This window comes from Vulpes lagopus, chromosome 22 (assembly GCF_018345385.1).
Source record: "Vulpes lagopus strain Blue_001 chromosome 22, ASM1834538v1, whole genome shotgun sequence".
Taxonomy (NCBI): Eukaryota; Metazoa; Chordata; class Mammalia; order Carnivora; family Canidae; genus Vulpes; species Vulpes lagopus.
Genome location: NC_054845.1, coordinates 1,815,166 through 1,838,318, shown reverse-complemented (window position 1 = coordinate 1,838,318; position 23,153 = coordinate 1,815,166). Strand labels below are relative to the sequence as shown.

General features: G+C 42.2%; 1 protein-coding gene across 6 annotated transcripts in view; it reads right to left on the bottom strand.

Annotated features, from left to right (window-relative positions):
* Positions 1-1,144: 1,144 nt before the first annotated feature.
* MYO1B (myosin IB) overlaps positions 1,145-23,153 on the bottom strand; it is a 174,274-nt gene continuing 152,265 nt past the window's right edge. For 4 of the 6 annotated variants that reach the window (XM_041737750.1, XM_041737752.1, XM_041737751.1 and 1 more), the window contains 10 exons: positions 22,857-22,943; positions 22,486-22,572; positions 20,628-20,714; positions 17,323-17,397; positions 14,426-14,560; positions 12,483-12,589; positions 9,720-9,852; positions 9,221-9,373; positions 7,146-7,273; positions 1,145-2,427 (listed from right to left, as the gene is read on the bottom strand). In XM_041737750.1, the coding sequence (XP_041593684.1) occupies positions 2,304-2,427; positions 7,146-7,273; positions 9,221-9,373; positions 9,720-9,852; positions 12,483-12,589; positions 14,426-14,560; positions 17,323-17,397; positions 20,628-20,714; positions 22,486-22,572; positions 22,857-22,943 (1,116 nt within the window). In that variant the 3' untranslated portion in view covers positions 1,145-2,303. The remainder of the gene's footprint in view (positions 2,428-7,145; positions 7,274-9,220; positions 9,374-9,719; positions 9,853-12,482; positions 12,590-14,425; positions 14,561-17,322; positions 17,398-20,627; positions 20,715-22,485; positions 22,573-22,856; positions 22,944-23,153) is intronic. The other 2 variants (XM_041737754.1, XM_041737755.1) reach the window with 2 other exon arrangements.

Genomic DNA, 23,153 nt, shown 5'->3' with positions numbered 1-23,153 from the left:
TGTACTGTTCAAGGACTCTCTCCCCAGCTGGTGAACTTGGTTTAGGATACTCCGAGGAGACACATTTCATCTTGGTGCCTAAGGAAGCTTTCTTGCTAAGATTTGGAAAAACTTTATGACCAAAAATTATTTTGAGTATTTCAATGACAACACTAGAAGTGATGGATTATATGCAAAAACACTGTCATTTAAAACTACTTTGTAGAGATATTTTTAAATCCTTACAGAACTCCTACCACAAAGTTTGAGATTAAATGGCTTCTCTAATGAAATTAAACTCTGGGAAATGTATTGCTGCTGATGGCTGTTGTTGCTAATCATCATGATGAACATTGGCAAATGGGAAAATTTAACAAGTCGATCTGTGGTGTATTGGTCCTTTCTGTCCTGGACTTAACTTTGCATTAAGGAAACAACCCAGTGATGAGCAGGAGGGAACTGGATTAATGCATCCAGGTAAGAGAAGACTGTGCCACAGTAAAAAAAAAAAAAAAAAAGAAAGAAAAAAAAAGAAAAAAAAGAGCATAGAGCAAAAAAGACAAAGAACAGAGTCTATAGAGTATTAGCTTTTGTCTACTACAGCAGGAGATAAGAATCTATATTTTTATTTTGTTTTGGAAGCATAGGCATAAAGCAGCACAGAAGCGAAAACAGTGGTTAATTTGGGGGGCACAGGAACTGAGCAGGTGGGGGAGTGATGGGATGGAGAATTTGCACTGTATTTCTGTTTATAGTTGCACGTTGAACAGCGTGAATGTATTACACACTTAAAAAAATATTTTTTTAAAAACACCTCTCAGTTCCAAATTTCTACTTATGTATTTCAGGAACTACCAATCTACCATTCTAGCTGCATGCTGCAGAAAACTGAGAGAAAGTAAGGCTACCCTCTACCTGCACCAGTAAACACAAAGGCTTCTGAGAATTTCTTTTTGGGAGCAATTTTTTTTAAGTACAAGAATAAGAAGAAAGTCCCCCAAAAATACTTTCAGTGAATGGTTCTGATTTATAAAAAGTCAGTGAAATTCAATGACACAAAAAATACACGACGTTTGAACGACAAAGCCTTTCGGTGCGATAGGACATTGACACACGCCATGAGAAAACAGCTTGAAATACAAAAATACAGCTGTGATCCAGGAAATGGCACCAAATTAGAGCGGTTTTATTATTTAACATACCAATGTATATACATTATCCTCCCGAATAAGAAACAGTTTGATTCCAAAGTTTAAAATGTTGTTTCCAAAATGAATCCTTATTGTAAGTTTGAAAAAACAAAAAAGTCCTGCAAATTAACATGAACAATTTTGATCCTTCACTACAATATGCACCCTGTACCAATCACCTCTTTCATACAAAATGTGTATTATAAATAAAACTTTCAAAAAAGATCTTGGATGATTATTGCACGTCGTACAGAATGCTTGCCGCTCTCTGAAAGGCTTTCAGCCCTTGACTGCTTTCACCGTTTAAAATATTGGCCTCTGTAGGATCATAGATGAGGTTTACCAGAAACAGGAAAATATAATCTTACCAGACTACTTCTGTCACTTTTTCTACAATAAGAATGACTGTTTTCTACTGTTAAAAGCAACGACAAGATCCAGACAAATTGAAAGTCCTGTTCAAACGTCAGTTTTCTCTTTTCAAGTAGAAACCACTCGAAGAGGCATTTTGCTGGGTCATATATTTCTACTTTCTAGGACCAGCCCTTATTTAAGTGTATTTGTTAAAGGTCACACCGCAGGATTGGAATAACGCTGGCCATCAGCAACATTTACTGTCTGGGTTTCAAGGTCTTCAACCTCTCTTCACACTAGTAAAGGCCACGCAAGTCAGCCAGGATGCCATGGCCTGGAAAGCAAGAGCCTTCCTAACCAGCTTCGTGTCATCCAGCACAGCACCTAGCAAAGAGCAGGCCCTCAATAAATACCTGATGAACGGATGCACTAACCCTTGGGACCATTTCCTCTACTTAGAAATAGTAACGATTTATGAGTAATACGTTGATCTTGGGTACACTGAACTAACATGATGGCTAAACAAAGAGCACACAGGACATGGCACAGACACCGTTAGCTTCTATAATCCTGTCCCAGGACAGCCTGTATATTTTAAGGGTTAAAACTATTCCAATAATAAAAATTGATTAGTCAAATATTTTTATTTTGCCAAGGGTCTCTAACAGTACTGGCCTTTGGCAATCCCCAAACATACAATGAACCCCAAACAAAACAAAACAAAACAAAATTGCACTATTACAAGGAAAGGAGTCCGTGAAAGCAGAGAGGAGGAGCCAGTTAAGGAACAGCCACTTCAAGGAGACGGTTGTTTTTTCGTTTGCACGTTGGGACACTCCCGTTTTTCTGGTTGCCCTGAATAAACTTCACACATACTTTATCCTGTCTGAACTGCACCAGGAACCTACAGGAAAAGAAGAGGACAAATTATAAGAAAAGTACACACGGGGCAGTGGATGATGACGCTAGCATGAACTTTTGTTCCCTGGTGGATATTGACCTTGACGAGTATTCCCACTTCCCATCAGCACTTCCTGCAGTCACCACTTGGCCCCAAGGAAACCGAAGTTCATTAACTCACCACATTCCGGTAAGAAGGGCTAAGAAGAACTATTTCCACGTTTCACATGGGAAGACCAACATGCTATTCTCCTATTTCTCTCCATTTTTGCATAGAGAACATATAAGTGGGGTGGGGGTGGGGGGCGTGTCCTATGAAATTATCAACAATTTGAGAAAATGAACTGAAAAATTTCAGGAAAGGGGTCTAGAAACCCTCCAGACTGTGATTTCCAAACACTGGCTCCTCACCTATTTCCTGAACAATTCTTGTCATGTCCACATGCTATATTAATTGTTGTTTCTACCGTAAATAAATAAATATACTCAAAATATGGAAGAATAATAAAATCACCAGCTTGATCTGCCCCTTATGTTTTTAAATATCCATTAAATAGATATTAAAAAATATCTATGTAAAGCTATAAAATTTATGAGCTCTATCAGTGTACACCCAAAGCCACCTCTTACCCTACCAGAAATACATGTGCTACACCACGGGAACCATATTCTAGTCCAAATCTTTCCTTTCACAGACCATCAGGGATCAAGTGTCTGTCCACAAGATTATTCATCACGTGTTCCTTCCACAAACATACCGCCTTCCCCCTGGGTGACGGCTGTGAGCGACACCTTACGTTTGCAGTGAGGTCCCCACCCGCAAGGCTGGCATCCCTGCAGAGGCAGGAGAGTGGCACGGCTGGTCCAGAACCCAGGCCGTCCTACCTCAAAGCTAGCGTTCTTCTCTCCACCATAAGAGTCAGTACAGTGGCATCATGTTGCCGGTATGCCTCTCAGGGCACGGTTTTCTGAGTTGCTGGCATGTAGCTGAGTCACCCCAACAACGATGTGATAGATCACATGCTCCCTGGATCCACCACAACAGCAAACATCAGAACAGCTCTGTTGTGTACACATTAGTCTCTGTGTCAAGGTCTACAGAGCCCGTGCTTCGCAAACATTATCTACTGGAGTGAAATGTGACACGGAAGCTCCTGATTTATCAGCTGGTTTAATGGGATAGGACTTCCGAGCTTCTAAATGGGCTGTTTCTTTACAACTGCAGTCACTGAATAACAGGGCTATAATTCCAAAATCGCATCATAGATAATACACACCTGTATCTAGGTGCCTCAAAGAAAAAAAGCACCTTTTGAATCTAATGCCAATACACACATTTAAGAAATCGAATCTTTTGCTATCTGACCACTTTTAGTATAATAAAGCAGAGGGGGTTCTCTTCCTGTAACTTTAGCATTGGCTGTCTTCACGTTCAGGATTCATGAGGCAATTCACTCCGGAAACAACAATAATAGTGAAGGTGTGCTAGGTATTTATCAAGCACCAAGCGCTGTTCCCAGTCGGCTACTTATATTAATGCAACTTTAAAATAATCTTATGAGGCAAGTAATATTATTTATGTCTATTTCACAGAATAGAAAACTGAAGCATGGCCCACAGTATGGACATGTACTCAGAGATTCATTCTCCAGCAAACAACAGTGTTGAATGCATTAGAACTTCACAGCAGAAATAATTTAGATGATTTGTTCTGATTTAAAATATTCACAAAAACAACTGTGTAAGTTAAAATGATATATATCTACGTCTCTCTGTGTGTAAGTGTGTATACATGTACATATACATGCATATACTTAAAATCTTTAATAGAACAAATTCACTTTGGTATTTTTCAACACATTCAGGACTTCGTTTTTAGAAATTTTTTTTAGAAATATTATACATTTCATTTAAGGTCATCCTTAAAATGCAATCTATTTATGGACTGAAAAGTATGAGAGTTTAAGGACTAGGAATTACAACTTAGGTTAAAACGGCTCTAAGGAGTAAATAGGACTTTGACTCTCCTCCTGGAAACTGACATCCAGTTTTTCCATCATGACCACAGAGACTGGGTTTGTTAAAATAATTACTTCTCTTCTGAAAAGGTCACACTTCTGAGGAAGGCGTAGGTCGCTGAACTGCACGCTGTTTATATGCTAATCTGTAGAGTTGGCAGTGAAATGGATTAAAGCCACTTCGGGCTGAAAAACATACATCATGGGCACTCCCCACCCATAACTTTGTAAAATTCTGTTTAAATTTAAAATGGTCTCCAAGGAGGTGTATAATCCCTGCTTATGAGCTCTAAGGGTCATGAAACTAAGGCTACCTCAGCCCCTGCTCGGCCACAGCTCCCCACCTGGGTAGGCAGGTGCCCACAAGTGCCAGGCGGGGTTTCATCTGTTATTTTGTTTCTATGAAACCAACCAACGATTAAGAATTGGAGAAAGAAAGGTGCTATGGATTGGTTTACAATGCTACCAAATGTCTTGTTTTCTTCGCACAGCCACCCTGCAAACTGGCACTCACACAAGGGTGTGTACTGAAAGCTGACACATCCAGAACATCGTACCCCTCTCTGTGACAAGGCCGGGTCTCTGCCCCCAGACACAAACGATCCCACGATCATGTGCCCCACACAAAAACTGTGAGAACCACCAAAGGGGTTCTGTGGTTGCTTACGTAGGAGCAACACGGCTCGCGCTATCCCGCCCAGCCTCTCGGGAGAGGCATGACGTGCAACAAGACGGCATATCTGGGAAGAGCGGTAGTAAAGAAAGATTGTGCATTTTCACCAGCGAATACTTTCTTTACAGCGGGGGCGGTGTTCCTACAATACGAGATTGGGAAATGCTTGAAAGCAGCAATCCTTTGTGGCCTGGATGTTGATGTGACTTCTCTGTAAAGACAGCCTCATTAATGTAGGGAGCCAACCCTGAGGCTGCTTCAACCACACACCAAGGAGCTCCTGCTTCTGGGACACACAGGATCTTCCCAGGATCGGTGGGAATTACCAGTTTGCACCAGAACAGAAGCCCTGCATCCCAAGCTATGAAACATTCCAGCTAAAGGGAGTTTAAGTTCCAATGGGCCCTCAGGAGTTAAAATCTTGACTGCAGCCTGACTAGTCATTATATTTCTTCTCTAATACTCTTTGTTTACTGAAAAAGGACCCAACGACAAGAAAAGTTAGTCCAAACCTCAAGTTCCAACGCAGAGGATACATAAAGGTCAACTTCCCACTAGTCTAAACACCATTCTTAGAGTACAATGTGCATAGACGATGAACCTAAGGTTTTGTAAATCCTAAAATATCAAGGAGTTAGTGTGGGTTACAGAGGGATAAAGATGGGTATGAGTTTATTTTAGAAAGACTTTTAGAAAGAAGTGAAATAGAATAGGCTGGCAAAATCTTAATGAGAAAATAAAATCATTTCTTGAGCAATCTGGTGATGTCAATTCTTACCATACATGCAAAGAAGTACGTAAGCAGGTAGTAAACGATCTATTGAAAGGTAAAGTAGCCAATCAAGTATCAATCAGCATAGTAACTCAAATTCATTCAAATGATCTCATATTGATAGATTTGTAAGGGGGGGGGGATGCTCCAACCTGCATGTAAATGATCAGTCTCTATAATCAGAGCCCTACTGTGAAGCAAAGAAAAAAGGGAAATTTCAGATTTATATATAGCAGTCTTAGCACACGAGTCAACCCTTGTGACTATGGAAAGCTTATTCTGTAACTCTAGTTGTCTATATGTGAAAAAAAAGGCATCGCAAATGCAACACATCCACAACAGCACTTTTGATTTCACCCCACCCTGGCCACCCCCAAACCCTTCCTTCTTCAATCTATTGCAGTAAATGCTACCACCGTTTGGGCTCAGGCCCCAAACCTTGCATCCAACCTGATAATAAGTCCTCTTGTTTTCCTCCAAATTAATTTGGAATCTGACTTTCTCACTACTTCCCACTCACACCCTAGCCTAAGTCATCCTAGACAACTCAGAGAAGCTGCTCATCTTTTTTCTCCTATTTTCTATTTTCTCACTATTGCCTCCCAAGAGCTGTTTTCCATATTGCAGCCAAAGCAATCTTTGAAAATCACAAATGGGATCATGCCATCCCCCCTGGCTTAAAACCTGTAATGGCATTCCATCATCTACAGTAAAATCCCAGCTCCTAACCTCAGCTGCCAAGCTCTGGCCGGGTCTCTGCCTGTATCTCCAGAATCTTCCTACCATTCCACTCTACCACTTTCTCTCCAGTGTCAGGACCGCCTTTGTACCTGCTGCCCGCTGCCCCCTGCCCTGGACGGTACCTCCTGAGATTCTTGCCTGGCTCGCTCCCTTGACTCCAGTCTCGACTCAAATGTCACTACATCAAAGGGGCCTCCCTGACCTCCCTGTCAAAAACAGTACCCTCTGGCCCTTACCCTGCTTTGTTTCCCTCCACAAGCACTTGTCACAAACCACAGTACTATCGCCTATTTCTTATTTATGCATATTTGTCTCTGCCACCAGGATGTCAGGGACATGAAGCCAAGGACCTGAACAGCACCCTTCACTGCCCATCCACCATCTAGAACAAATACCAGACACACACTTGCTCCCTAAAGGTAGTGATCACATAAATGGATGAGATCGGAGTCTCATCCATTTGATCAAAGCAATAAAGCTAAAGGTGAAATGGCACATTCAAACGATGATGCACATACTCGTCTGAAATTTCAATATTGAGCTTCTGTTTGGTTTGGCTGAGAGTCGTCCGATACAGCTTGGTGGCCATTTCAATCAGGTGATCACTGCTGAAGAGAAAGTCTCCTTTACTAGCTGCTTCCGAGCCCTACAAGGACAAAGCAAGAGTCAGGCTATCATAATTAAAAGGCAGCTTAGGAGGTAAATGTTTACAGGTTTGGCCGAACACATATTTACAGCCTCTTTAAAACATCAGCTACTGGAGTCCACTCTTCCAAATACACAGTAACAACAAAAGCGGTATTTCTTCCAACTTGCTCAGAGCACTTTTAGTAAGGTTACCTAACCTCATGCTGCCCCAAAAGTTGGTGGATGGGCCAGAGGCACCTCAACACCACCTGGGAGCTTGTTAGAAAAGCAGAACCTCGGGTCTGCCGCAGGCCTGCTGATGAGGAACCGCAGCAGGATCCCTGAGTGATTTGTTTGCACATTCAGGCTTGAGAAGCACTGACCTAACCTATAGCTCATTCTGAAGGCGCTATTTAAAAACATTCCTCAGTGATTCAGTTAAAAAACAAAAAACAAAAAACAAAAAACAAAAACCAACCAAGAATAACAACACTTCCAACAAACATCCTAGGGCAGTGGCTCCTCCCCTAAGCTACACAAGGGAGCTTGCAAAAAGTAGGATGTTGTGCCTCATTCCAAGAAACTCCGATTTGGTGGGACTGGGGCATGGCCAGGCATCAGCATTATTATTATAAAGTGTAATCAAGGCTCAGAATCACTGTTGTAGAACTGGATGTGCTCTCTTGGAGTTAAGATCCACAGTAGGGAAAACAGGCTGAACCAAGCTTATGGGATTTTCTTAACTGTAGACGCAGCAAGATAGATGCACCATCACCTAGATCCACGTCCCTAAACCTTTTTTTTTTTTTTTTTTTTTATGATAGTCAGAGAGAGAGAGAGAGAGGCAGAGACACAAGCAGGGGGAGAAGCAGGCTCCATGCACCAGGAGCCCGACGTGGGATTCGATCCCGGGTCTCCAGGATCGCGCCCTGGGCCAAAGGCAAGCGCCAAACCGCTGTGCCACCCAGGGATCCCCTAGATCCACGTCCCTAAAGATGATTAATACTTGCTCACATCTGCTTATTCAGTGACTATTTATTATACGATCAGAACTATACATATAACTATACATGTACATCTCATTTAATCCTTTTAACAACACTATGAAGTAGTACTACCATTTGAAGGAGGAGAAAAATTCAGTAGGCACATGGAAGTTCCATGATTTGGCAAAGGTCACAGTAAAATTAGTAAGACCAACTCCAGAGCCTACATTCTTAGCTAGTCCATTTAAGTCAGGAGGTCCTAGTTAAGCTAAAAAAAAAAAGCACAGAATGTTGCACAGAATGTTAAAAGGTCTGCAGGTCAAAATGGTTAGGCAGTTGTTTTATTGTGGTTGCATTCTTTAACTAAAAATTCACAAGTTAGGGTAGCCCGGGTGGCTCAGCGGTTTAGTGCCACCTTTGGCCCAGGGCATGATCCTGGGGTCCTGGGATTGAGTCCTGCATGGGGCTCCCTGCACGGAGCCTGCTTCTCCCTCTGCCTATGTCTCTGCTGCTCTGTCATTCTGTGTCTCTCATGAATGAATAAATAAAATCTTTAAAAAAATAAAAAAATTTTTAAAAATTCACAAGTTAAAGATGAACAAGGGGGCATTTACTAAGTTGGTAGAGAGAATAAACAACAGGGGGAAGCATAAAACACCCTGATATTTCCACGAAATTATACTCAAAATCATGCACAACGCAATGAGTGCAAACCAAAACTGCTCAGTGAAACTGGAACTCAACGACAAGGTAATAAATGTGATTAAGTAATTTCAGTTAATTAATTTCAATTATCGAAAAACCAAGCCTGAGATTTTACATGGGAGTGAATACAGCCAAAATTTGCAAATCAGTAAGAAGTTTATGTATTGTAAGCTTCAAGTAGGAACATTACTCAGATGTGGAAAATTAGAATTCACTGGCTCAGAGATTGGGCAAATGCAGAAATCTTTCAGTCAAATCAATAGTTGAAACTTTACCTCTTTGAGGTGGACGGCAAAGAAGCCATCGTTTTGTGAGCTCATGGACACTTTGGTCACATCCACCAAAGGAACCTCTGACTTGATCTGCCCCGACTTTTGATCAGCAAGGAGGAGATTGTTATTTGTTAAGAGGAAAATCCGGGATGTGCTCTAAAACAAAATGAAAAAAATAAGGATGTAAAACCAATGATCAAAAATACCCCAAGTGGTCCACGAGCTTCAAACATTCGTTTGTTTGTAGAAACACCCATTTTATTCCGTATCTTTCAGCACGCAGACTTACATAACTAGAAACACCCTAAAAACGTAGACAATATATCTTAAGTCATGAAAGTTTCAGAGAACAAGCAATATTTCACCTAAGCTTAAAGGTTAAGGGGAAACAGCTTCCTGTACAGGAACTCTACAGAGAATATAAAATGCAAATCTGAATAATCAGAAAACTGAAGATGACTGTCCCAACACTCCTTACAGGTCTTCAGGGTTTGTGTGTTACCTTCCCATTGGCACGGTTAATTTTGTTCACAACTTCAGCAATGATAATCTTTTCTTCAATGGCATCCTTGAGTTTCTTATACTTGGGATTCTTGTTGATTTCCAGGTAGGCTCCTTGGAATGGTTGCCCAACGCTACGGGGAAAAAACATTCCTTCACATTAGAAACAGTTCCCAATGGAGGCATCACTGAATAAAGGTAAAAGACGTCAGCCGAATCTGAAGAGTGTCACTTTGTCAGAGTTAATTTTATACATCCTATACATGTCCTAAATAAAAGCTGGAAATGAAACCTTAAGCCTATTTCAGCATTTTGCTGAAATAAGCCTATTTATTTTTTATAATATATAATTATATAAAATATAATTAAGCCTATTTCACCTTAAGCATTTTGTAGGTAGGAGTTTGGTAAAGATCTTATCGTATGGAACAATCATGATAGAAACCAGTCACAAGAAAGAGAGCCGAGCCCCAAGGACATGGTCTCGTGTGAAGGGAAAGGCAATTCCTTCTAATTGGCTAATAGAAAGTTAACAGCTGCCCACAAAGGACTTCCAGTGCCTTTCAACACTATGTGGCGATGGAGAAAAGAGCACAGATCATTACCATCACCTGCTTCAAAGAAAAACTTCATTTTCTTGCAGAGAATAAGAAAATCAAGAGGCTGTCTGGGGGAGAACAGGGCCAGAACAACCACTTTAGAAGAGAACTACAGAGCACTTAATATAACCATAGATCTCTGGCTCTAAATAGGCAATATGTGAAAGGGGAACCAGGCCTCTCCTCCTAGGACATGGCCCTAAATGGACAAGGTAAACATTCAGAACCGGAGCAGTTTTCTTTCAAACAAACTACATCTGACAAGTAGCACAATCTTGCACTAAGATGTCAATTTCCCTAAGGGTTTGTAGAGTGACACTTTCAGGGCAGCTTCTTCCAAGACACACACACACACACACACACACACACACACACACACACACACACAAACCCAAAAAACAAACCCCAAGGCCAAAACAAAACAAAACAAAAATCCCACCAACAAAACAAAACAAAACAAAAATAACAACCCAGCCAACCAACCAACCAACCAAACTGGCTTCATTCTGAGCTATAAAGTTCTGGCAATTTGCAACACAATTTTAAACGCTTGTGCCATGGGTGGAGGATCGGGAAGAAAAATCCATGTAGGTGGTCAGTGTTTCACGGCTCTCAGCATATAAAAGGCTGACACCCATGAGGGCTGCTGCTTCACACAGTGGTGGGAGGGTAAACCATCCCACCCCTCTGACTGCTGCAGGCTGAACAGAGCACCATGCCTGAAAAAGGATAAAACTACCCAAAAAGGACTTGGCTTGATGTTAGTATTTTTTTCTTGTTGCTCACATTCAAGCGTGTTTTTAATAATAAAAAGTGTTAAGAGCCTTTGAATTTGTTTCTTCACAAATGTATTTTTCTCTTTCTAGCTTCTCAAGAGTCATCCACGGGGAATGTTAATTAAGATGATTACGGTTTAAAAATCTATAAAGAAAAAGTTAAATAGATTAATTGCTGGCAAGAGCACACAGGCAATTTTCACATCTGAATGTGCTTCATATAGCAGGCCCTTCGGATAACTTTGGATTCGGATGCTATGCTCGACTTACAGGGAGTAGATGCGGTCACAAGCCGCCAAATCGGCTGACCCAGCAAGTTGTGTCATTGAAAATAGTTAAATCAAATGACCCTGGCAGCAATGTTTATTTCGACTTTTAAAAGGAAGAGCTCTAAAAAATAAATAAATAAACAAACAATAAATAAATAAATAAAAGGAAGAGCTCTGAAAATAAATAAATAAAAGAGCTCTGGAATCTGTGTAAAGACACAGAATATAAATACAGCATCTGTAATACATGTGAATATACTCAGCACGTAATGCTTTTTTATTTCTAGGCCATTCTTTGGGAGAAACTAAAAGTTGTGATAGATTTGGCTTGAAATTGTACGATGTAACTCTTTCGGAAACACGGGATGAATAAGGGACAGGAATTCTGGGGAGAAATGATAAACTCGGGAGATAAAAGAGTATTCAGGTAAGCAGTCTGTACCGACGACTTCGCTTGGCCAACTTACAACTGGTGCTCCTTCTTTTACGGAGTACTTGGTGTCGATGATAAAGGACCTGACCTGACGGCACAGCCATGATATCATGCTCCCCCCGAGTTAGCAGACCAGGAAGGCTAGCACAGACCAGGGCTTCAGCAAGGCTCAAAAAGTGATGTGCTGGTTCACTCTTCATTATCATGCAAATGAGTCCGACCCCACTTGTTCCAAGAAGACTGGAATAGTGATTGCAGCGTATTGGCAACAGAAATTGGGCTGGTGTCTGAAAACTGTGGAAAGCTAACAGGAACTTACGACGTGAATTTATTTATTTATTTATTTATTTATTTATTTATTTATTTATTTCAATGTGAATTTATCTTAATAGCCTACACAATTTGTATTTTTAAATGACAGCTTCTGAATTGTTTACGGAAGCGTTCGGGCTAATGCCAATGAAGTAAAACCGACAAATGTAATCTCATTTCATTAAAGTATGCTATGGAAGCCACTGCTCCAAGGTGTTCATGTGTATGCATATCTAGCTGATTGTAGAAATCATTCATAAAATCAAAAAACCTCTCGTGTATCACCAAGATCAAACTCCACTAGAAACGACCTACAAATATATGTGAGGAACTTTTAAAACACCGACTTTTATGGGTCAAACAAAGCTGTAATACCTAGATGGGTATAAAGCCTTCTTGTCTTTGAAGAGTTCACTGGCTTCTAGTTTTTCTTCGTAAATAAGTTTCTGCTGGTCTGTGAACTGGTCTCTGTATTTTTTACACTGTGAGGAATGAAAAGGGGAAAAGAAAGGTGTCACTTATACAAATAAATCATTACTCATTCTAAAATATGCTAAATCGATTGAACAGCACCAAGAATAAGAGTAAATGTGTATAAAATACCCATTTAAAAAAATCAAGAGCACTTTTCCTTTCTTTGGTTCTTGGAAAATGTCATACAAACTACTGTTTGTATCGTGGAACATGGGATGCTTCTTCAAAAGACACAGGGCCTTGCTGGCATGGGCCCTGCCGGGAGTATCAATCCTCCCACCATGACGTCGGTCCTTGGCATCCTCCAGTCCTTAGGCCATCACACTCACAGTATGAACCACACCATCCATCACGACTCCCTGCACACCGTCACACACACATACAGACAACAGACACAAAAGCTTCACAAGACAATACTTTCAGCATGTCCTGTACCCATGTATTTTCCATTCCACCATATTTCATTCTACAACCCTGGTCAGTAATCCACTAAATTGATTTAATGACTCAGAAATATGCTACAACCATTGGCTTGAAAAATACTTCTCTGAATCCCCCATTACCATCTTACAATGTGGAACCGGGACCTGAGAAATCTCCCCTTCATCTGGATTCTGAGATGGCACTGCAAGGGGCAGGTTTTTTAAATGAACTCTAAGAGATTTGGTTACAAATGTCGTTGAGCAACGCTGACATAATCGTACGAAGGAATGGCAGCAGCACTGCCCATCCTTGCATGAAGAAACACACCCTTCTTTTTCCGTACCCCTGATGCAAGGGAGGTATGGGCAAGATTCAGGGGCCGGGAGCCAGGGGGAGTGGAGGTGGAGCAGAACCCCGGCATTAGAGGCTCCCATCATCGCTCCTGAGACAGTTCCACCGACAGACTCAAGAGAGCGGATGAGCACTTGACGCTGGTGAAACTCACCAAAATGACTAAGTTAAGGAACAGAAGTGAGAATCCAGTTCCACATGTTGTGCTGGTACCAATAATACACTAATCAGTGATAATGACGCCCTACATACATGATTTTGGTAAGGGACAAGCCCACGGTGCCCAGCAGGAAAGAGTTTCCTGGAAGACGTGTCCATCAATCATTCACTCACTAAATACAAGCCCTTCAATCAATGATTATATCTGATACTTGTATGTATTCAGGATTCGGTATATCAATTGACTGAATTATTAAAATAAAGTCAACATCTATGTAAGTGCCCTGTGTACTCACCTGGGCAACATCTAAATAAAACATTACATTCTCATAAAATCAAGGAAGCTAAAATATAAGGCACTATCAAATAGATTCCCAGCTTCCCTTTAATTCAGGTAGAGGGAAACTTTAATCTCTTTAATGTCTTAATGAGGCACTCGAAAGGTTTCTCTTCCAGTCCATGAAAATGTGTGTTCTCACGTATGTATGTATTCAAGAAATCTCAGAAGGTAAAAAATAAAATAAATCTCAGAAGGAAAACTCTTTCAACCTGTAGTATTTAACTACATCATGTAAAGATGTTCAAGTTTTATTATTTCTATTTCTGCAACATTCCTTCAGAAAAGATGAAAAAAAAAAAAAAAAGAAACAAATCAAAATGGAAAGAAGTCACGCACCCTCCCTTCCAGCCAAGGCTGAGAGGAGACAACCATGGGAACACCTGGCTGCCGTGGGAATTTTCACAGAAAGCCAAGTACACACATGATTCAAAAATACCAGAGTCCTCAGGTACATCTCCTCGAGGCTAGAGGAAGAATGTGGCTAAACATCCTCTTTGACATACTTGTCAAACGCTCAAAATATATGATAAGGAGGCTCTGGGGCAAAACCTAACAGGGCATTTTTTTTTACCCTCCACAAGTGGAAAATCCTTTTTAGCTCCTTGTGAGTAGAATCCAAGAATAGGTAAGGTCTCGATGGCCAGTTCATGTCTATTGGAGATAAGGAAGGCATCTTATTTTTCATATCCAAGAAGTACTTTTGCACCTGTGTTGGGTTTGAGAAAAAAAAAAAAAAAAGAAAAAAAAGCTAGATGAATGAAATACACCAGAAAAGACAGGCTTACATGAACTGAGATCAAACAGACTCAGCCTTTAGTGGAATGCAGCAAGTTTTAGTCTACAAAATGTTGTAAGTCCTCTGGAAAAATCTCTTTTTTTATTCCGTGTATTGGTTGGTAAAATCAAAGCTCCACTAAATGGTTAAGAGGAAAGAAGAATGCTGACACTAATATTAATTTTAACATTAACATGAATACTTAACACCAGCTAACACTAGAAAGCTTCATTGTTTAAGAGAAGAGAGATGGCCATCAGCCACATGTGGCGACTGATAGTTAAATCTCAAGTAAAAAACTTAAAATCCAGGGGATCCGAGGGTGGCTCAGTGGTCGAGCACCTGCCTTCGGCCCAGGGCGTGATCCTGGGGTCCCGGGATCGAGTCCCAGGTCGGGCTCCCTGCATGGAGCCTGCTTCTCCCTCTGCCTGTGTCTCTGCCTCTCTCTGTCTCTGTGTCTCTCATGAATAAATAAATAAAATCTTAAAAAAAAAAAAATCTAAAATCCGGCTCGTGAGTTGCGTTCGTCCCACTTCAAGTCAGCCACATGTGGCCGGGTCTCCTACTGCATGTACCACAAGGACACAGGACATTTTCATCACTGCGGGGTTTCGTGGGCATCGCCCCGACGTGAGCCCTGCAAGCATCGTAGGAGCTTTCTACTGTCGCTCCGCTTTAGAGGTGACAATATGAGGCCCACAGAGGTCCTCTGCCCAAGTCACACTCCGGGTGCGGTGGAGCACGCTGGCTCCCGAGCCGCACTCGTCCCCTGCGAGACGGGGGTGGATGCTGGCATCCGCCCCGGGAGCAGGAGCGGCGCGGTCAGGCTAGCGCCCATGGCCCTGGCCCTCGCCCTGTGCGGCCGTGGAGGTGCAGCAGATCCAGCCCCCAGGGGATAGGAAAGGGCCTTGGGGAGCCAGTTCGGTTGTAAGGTCACGAGGGGCGGTGCCCCTGGGATCAGCGGCCTCTCCAAGACACAGGAGAGCGCATGCTTCTCTGTCCTCTCCTGTGAGGAAACCAGGAAAGGGCCTCACGGAACCAGACCCGCTGGCACCGGACCCTGCTGGCACCGTGACCTCAGGCTGCCCGGTCTCCGGAGCTGCGAGGCGCAGCCGCTCACTGCTTAGGCCCCACAGTCTGCGGCGTTTTCATTACGGTAACTTGAACTGAGACATCTGGCTTTCTTGGGTTCACCTTCCCCAAACTAAGCTCTCTTCATCAGAGAAGAATATTTTAATCAATGAATTAAATTCTTATTTGTAAAGTGTTTAATTTTTATTTTATTTATATACTTAAATTCAATTAATTAACATATAATCTCTTATTGGTTTCCGAGGTAGAGGTCAGTGATTCATCAGTTGCATAGAACACCCAGGGCTCCTGACGTCAGGTGCCGCCTTCAATGTCCATCACCCGGCCACCCCCCCCTCCAGGGACCCTCAGTTTGTTTCCTATGATTAAGAGTCTCTTATGGTTTGTCCCCCTCTCTGATTTTGTTTTATTTTTTCCTCTCTTCCCCTATGATCCTCTGTTTTGTTTCTTAAATTCCACATGTGAGATCATGTGATAATTGTCTTTCTCTAACTGACTTATTTCATTTAGCCTAATACCCTCTAGTTCCATCCATGTTGTTGCAAATGGCAAGATTTCATTTTTTTATACAATTTATTTTTTTAAGATTTATTTATTTATGGAGACAGAGAGAGAGAGAGAGAGAGAGAGGGGCAGGCTCCATGCAGAGAGCCCGATGCAGGACTCGATCCCGGGTTTCCAGGATCATGCCCTGGACCGAAGGCGGTGCTAAACCACTGAGCCACCCGGGCTGCCCAGATTTCATTTTTTTTTTGATGGCTCAGTACTAGTCCATTGTGTATATGCACCACATCTTTATCCTTCATCTGTGGATGGACATCTGGGCTCTTCCCACAGTTCAGCTATTGTGGACATTGCAGGTGCAAACACTGCGGGCAGGTGCCCCTTCGGGTCACTACCTTTGTATCCTTGGGGTAAATACCTAGGAGCACAATTGCTGGGTCACAGGGTAAGTCTATTTTCAACTTTTTGAGGCCCCTCCATACTGTTCTCCACAGCGTCTATACCAGGTTGCATTCCCACCAACAGTGTAAGAGGGGTCCCCCTTTCCCTGCATCCTTGCCAACTCGGTCATTTCCTGTGTTAATTTTAGCCATTCTGACTGGTGTGGAGCGGCATCTCATTGTGGTTTGGATTTGCATTTCAAATCTGATGCCGAGTGATGTTGAACATACTTTCACTCTGTATTTATTTATATTTTTAAACGTTTTATTTATTTATTTAAGAGGGAGAGTACAAGTGGGGGCAGAGGTGGAGGGAGAGGGACAAGCAGGCTCCCTGCTGAGCAGCGAGCCTGCCTGGGTGGGGGTGGCCTCGATCCTACAACCCTGAGATCATGGCCTGAGCCAAAGCCGGACACTCAACTGACTGAGCCACCCGGTGCCCCTGAAGAGGAACATTTTATTAATCATATGCAGGCCACTAAGAACTCTCTGACACATTTCTACCTGAATTTGGGGGAAAATGACAAAAAAGTCACACTCTCTTAGTGTCACAGCTAGGATTTCATTGCTACCACACAAGTTGCTTATTATTGAGGTGATGCTATTGACCAGTTAATCCAATAATGCTAATTAGCCATACAGGAAGTGTAAACTTACAATTCTCTGAAGTGTAAATTCATATATTTTCTTTCCAGCATTGGCTCTGAAGAATTTCCTGTACTCTCTACGTACCTTTAAAAAGAAGCATCAGAATATAGAGGTTACCGTGTGGCCAGCAGATGCCCATTCAGATGATGCGCCTCTATCTACTAAAAATGAAAATGCATAGAACAAGTAAAACCTCTCAGTGATTTTCTGGATATAGTAAAATAATCGAAGTACACTGAGACAGTGGATTTTAAATTAGAGAAAAAGAAATTAAGAGATACCAAGTGATGATACTGGAACATTCCAATGTTTTAAATCCTCTTAACTAGTTTTTAAAGAGCCTGATGATTTGACAAGAAACACTCGGCAGACAATAGCTGCAAACTCATCACCCATCAAAACATAGTTCAGAAAAAAAATTTTATAAGGTGATTGTCACTGCAGATTGTTCTTAAAAGGTGAAAAAATAATGCCTGAAGAACTCTATTGCAGTTTCGTTTCCAAAAGCCTTGCATCCGATGACAGGACTTTAGTACTGCACACTGAGAACTAAATGTGCTAAAAATAAGAATTTAAAAACTAGCTTGTGAACTACCACTGTCTTCCATATAATTGCGCTAATTTTTCTCTAATCTCTGTTCCTACCAACGTTGCTGCTAAATATTATCACAGCACTCAGGACATCAGGTTACATTTTTAGTTTCCTGATTTCCTCCTGCTACACTGTCATATTTACTTTGCATACTAATGTCCAACAAATCAAATAACTAGGTGAGGTGTTTACCGAATGGACGAACGATATAGCTGAATCCTGAAATTAGGGAAAAATTATTTAAAATATGTATTATCTGGCTGTAAATGAGAACATTAGATTTTAGCAAACGCTAGCCTATTTGAATAATTCACACATTATGTATCTTTTGCTTTTGTCTTTAGTTTTCTGGGTTTAATCGCACATGTTCAAACATTTCTACATTAGGGGTTATAAGCTAGGAACCTACTAACCATATTCAGTTTGTAGAAAAATGTTTTATATGCCTATTTTTAAGAATTTCACAGAGGAATTCCGACCACATGTTTCTCTTTAAATTTTCTAAGATCTAGCAACAGTGAGCCCGTTCCCACATAACAAGGACTACGGGGACCACAGGAGCTGCTACCGTCTTTACGAGATAGGCATGCTCCAAACTGCTCGAGGCCCCGTCGTTCCCAAAACACCTGCCCTCTGCTACCTCCGTCATCCACGTGACCACCCTGGTCCCATGGGGCAGGTGAGCATCAGGCCCATTCCCTGCACTTGTGGATTATTAAGGTTGAATACTTTCCCCCATCCACTATATAGGAAGTTTTTCCTTTTGTTCATATTCCATGTTACTGATTATTGTTTTTCTTTTAGCCAAGATTCATATCCATTTTAAATCTCAAACTATTAAAGTTAGAAGGGACAAGGAGAAGAAAAATGAAACCTATTCATTGGCCCCCCAGAATTTTAATAGTGTAGGAAAGCAGAGAAGGTAAAGTGAGATTTCATGTAAGCAATCCATAGAAACTCACTGGAAGTCCTACTATGTTTAGTTGAATGCCACTGTAAGGGAGTTCCCTGCAATGTGCTTTTTGATATCCACAGCAATACTTCTGACTATTCTCTGGAATTACAGCTATGTGCAGAAAAGGCCCGGTGACAACATGTTGGCATATAGGATGGGTTCCCCTCGTGGGCCCTGGCAGTCCTAAAAGGATCCATGAACCTTGTAATCAATTCCACATTTTAATCACCTAAAAGGGCAAAACTACTGCTCTTATCAATTTCTTAGAAAAAAAAAAGCACAAAAATTATTACGTTCTTGGACTTCAAAGAAGTTTGATCTTATTTCCTAACAATAGTAACCCATTAAAATATTTGTTTTACTAGAAATGGGGGGGAAAAAAGAGTTACATCTAGAGGAAGTCCAGTTCCTTCCAGTTAAAACACCATTGACCTACAAACCGAATTTGATTTATATGTTGCTAGTATACACCCCTAATATGAAAGTATTTCTGAAAACATATGCAAGTAGTTAAACCCAGAAAACTAAAGATAGATGTGATACTGCTGGTAGAAATCATGACACAGTAAAAATCCGTACTCAATGTTTTGTTCCTTCTTTTTATGAAAATCAGGATGCAAATTAGAACAAGCGAATAAGATGGGAAATAAAATCCCTTTAAAAAAAGTAGTTCTACAACTTGTTCAGAGTTCTTGGAATAGAACATCTTAAATGCATATTTAAGTTATTTCTTAATTACTTCAAAAATTACTTGATGAATATTCGGTATAATCAAAAAAGGTTAATTTACTCGAAGTTTAGAGGCTAAACTTTCAGGCGGGGAAAAAAAAGGAGATCATTCAAGAGCCGAATGTACAGATACTGCTAATGCTCTTTTGATCCAGAGCCAATGGTTTCCTGGATGGTATTTAAATATTTAGAAGATGAATTGTTATACTATCACAGCAAAAACAATAAGGAGAAATCATGTCGAAAAGGGGCCTAATTATCCCCAAAAGACAATATGGATGGCACCCTATGGTGATGAGTTATTGAATACCGGGAAGACACAATCTTTAAATACTGCCTAAAATTTGTTCACCAAGTTTTCTGGGGCTCAGTCCCATTTACTTACGTGTATCCTTAACTGAAGTACTAAGCACCACTCAGAAATAATCCCTGGCCTTAATTAAAAGGTACCTGAATCTAAAGTTCTCTTTAACCTGAATGATCGATCCACTGCTGGTCTTATTTGTCCGAATCTGTACTTTTATGCAAAATCCTCTGGTTTCTATGCTGAACAATCAGAATAGCAGATAGTCTGCAGAAAGCTCGGTTCCAGGAGCCATCCGCGGAGTAGGAGAGGCGGACAAAGGGGAACAAAAGCCTGACATGCCCCCGCTGGCCACTGCAGACAGCAGGTCAGCTTTTGGCTCGACTACTATAACCCTGTGTCATGAATTAAAAAAAAAAAAAAAAAACCCACAAACTGCATCCTCATAAAGATAACGGTAATACAGAAATCGGGTAACAAGGTGTCTCATTAGATAAGATAAGCTACGGTGCTAGGACTTTAAAACCGATTGTTTCAAGAAATACACCATAATAAAATCAGCAAATAGTAGTGCACAGGTCTGTTCTCAAAAGGAAATGCAATTAGGCAAGATGACATCGTCAAGGACCGTGCGGACCGTAAGCAAGCATCATCAATCAAACGTTTTCTCAGGGTTAGTAAGTGCTGGGCTTCCTTGAGTTCACAGAGGGCCGAGAGAAGGGGTGGGGAAGTACCTTTAATCCAAGCCAGTAAGCCCAAATGACAGCAACTGCATGCTTACGCCTAGCCTCCTCCTTCAAGCGTTTCAATTCCCTTCGAGCCTAGAACGTTTTAGATAGTAAATAAAAGAGACAGCCCAATGCAGACAGCACAAATGACCAGAAAAAGATAACCCACCACATGGAAGAGCCAACTTATGCATAAGGATTTCAGAATGATAGAGAAGAGGGCCCCATCCCGTAAACCCGAAGGGTCCTGTACGGCTGGTGCAGTCCCCTAGTGCGCTGAGCCTCTGGGCTAGAGGAAGGTGACCTGAGTGGGAAGCGCGCCTCTGCCCCCCTACATCCACGTTTTTTTCCTTTTCTTTCCCTGTTCCTGCTCCCTCCTCCGCTCCCCCACACTCTCCTTCTCCCTTGTCAGGGCCTGAGAATGTGAGGGGCAGCTAACAGGGCCGTGGCTGCAGCACACGGCTGCCAGCACACGGGGCTGGAGAGCCACGACCTTCTGGGTCCCTCGCTCGGACGTGTAAAATCAGCTCCTGTGAACAGCCATTTAGACGATGGACGGTAAAGGCTGTTTCTCTGGAGTCCACACAGAAACATGAGACTCAAAAGTCCATTCCCATTAGAAAATCAGAAGAGGCACGAGTCGAAATTCAGTGTGAGCTCAGGGCCCCAGACAATGAAAACAGTGAGGGGACTTCTAGGTCTAAAAATCAGTCTTAGGGACAAGTGCAACTGAGGCACGTTACTTTGAAAGAGGAAACAGGCAGTGCTTTTGCAGCACAGCACACGGCAGTCCTCCGGCAGGGACATGAGCCCACTTGGCGTGGAAGTCCCAGGGACACTTAAGTGTCCCCATCCCTCTACTTACCAGAGGAACTAGTCTGTTCGCCACAGATTTTTGAAGGGAAAACGCAAATGAACGACTCTGGGGAGTTCTTTTGGCAAATTAAGATCTGTATACAGGCAAATGTTGACTTTTCTCATTTTTCTCACAAGATGGGCTTCTACTGCTGACAAGGTAAACTTAAAAACATAGGACTCTATTGGTATTTATGTTTCTAACTGGAACATGCATTTTTAGCAGGGATGACCTTTGATTTTATAAGTAACAAAAACATCTAAAAGTCCGGTCCCTTGGGGTATGTGAAATGTTCACAGAGCCCACGACTCTGCCTGGGGATTAGGGAGAGTATTTCAGGAGGCCTTTGTTTCTGAACACAAACAGCTGATGCTGAAATTCTTGGGATTCTTCAGTGGCAATTACAGCTAGTTTTGCATGAACACAGCTTTCTGTTAAATCACAAATGATCATTCTTTCCACACACAATATTTTGCTTATGATAATCAATGGCTGCCACAGGGAGCCTAAAACACAATTTCATTCGTGGATTAATATGTTGTAAGGCATGCGTTAAAGGCGGTTCTATTACCGTCATGTCGCAGAAAACCAACTGAGCCCAAACCTTAACGTTCCCCACATGCCCCCCCAGCCCCCCACCAAACAAAAATACCTTAAGAAAACCGCCAGGATACGTATGTTGGGGTGGTTGGAGGGAGGGAAGGGGAGGGGAAAAAAACCCCAAAAAACTAAGCATGCGTGTTACTTGAGAGTTTTGTTTTTTAAAAAGAGCAAGTAATACTCGTGCCTCATTAATAAGCAATTAGTGTTTTTGGCTTCCCCGTGCTTAGGGACCCTAGTGGACACTTACTGCCACTAACATATCCAGGTTTATTCAAACTCGGCTGCTAGGACATGCACCAGTGTGAGCCCCCACTAGCTGTGGTCATCGGCCCCTGATACGCTAAAGATCCGAACTGATTACGGTGGATTCCGGGGACGGAATAATGGGACGTGCGAATGGAGTACCTTGGATCCAAGCCAGTAAGCCCAAATAACTGCAATAGCATGTTTATTCCTAGCCTCCTCCTTCAGCCGGTTCAGTTCCCTTCGCGCCTGTGATGCATGTGAAAAGGAGTCACAGAAAAGTTTAAGGCAAGAAAGGTTACAGCTGCTTTCCCAAAGGGGAAAAGAAGAGGAGAGACACCAGTCACCATCACGCAGTTAACGCGGAAGCGTGTGCGCCGCCACCCCACACCAAAACGTCGAGGAGGCAGACAGGTCAATGCGTGCTCAGTAGCTTAAGCCAGAGAAACGCTCGCTGCCCCCGGAGGAGAGGGTCCGTTGGCCCGCACGCTCCCCCCGACCCGCTGCCTTCCGGGGGGCAGCCTCCGGCCTACCTGGGTACCATGCCAGTACGCCGCAATGGTGGTGGCCGCTTCCTCGCAGCGCTTCTGGTGCTTCAGTTCCCTTAGGATTTTTCGGGCCTGAGGTGAAGAATCACCCGGAAAAACAAGAGTGAACAAAAAAATGAAATTCCATAGGGACTAGAAACCAATACTTGAAGAGACAGTTGTCATATCCAGTCTCCAGAGAAAGATCCCTAGTCTAAAGAAAGGGAAGGGAAAGGTTGCTTATATCAGCCCTCGGGGGTGAGGAGAGGGTGGTAAATGGAGGCGTCGTTCCGCAGGACGGCG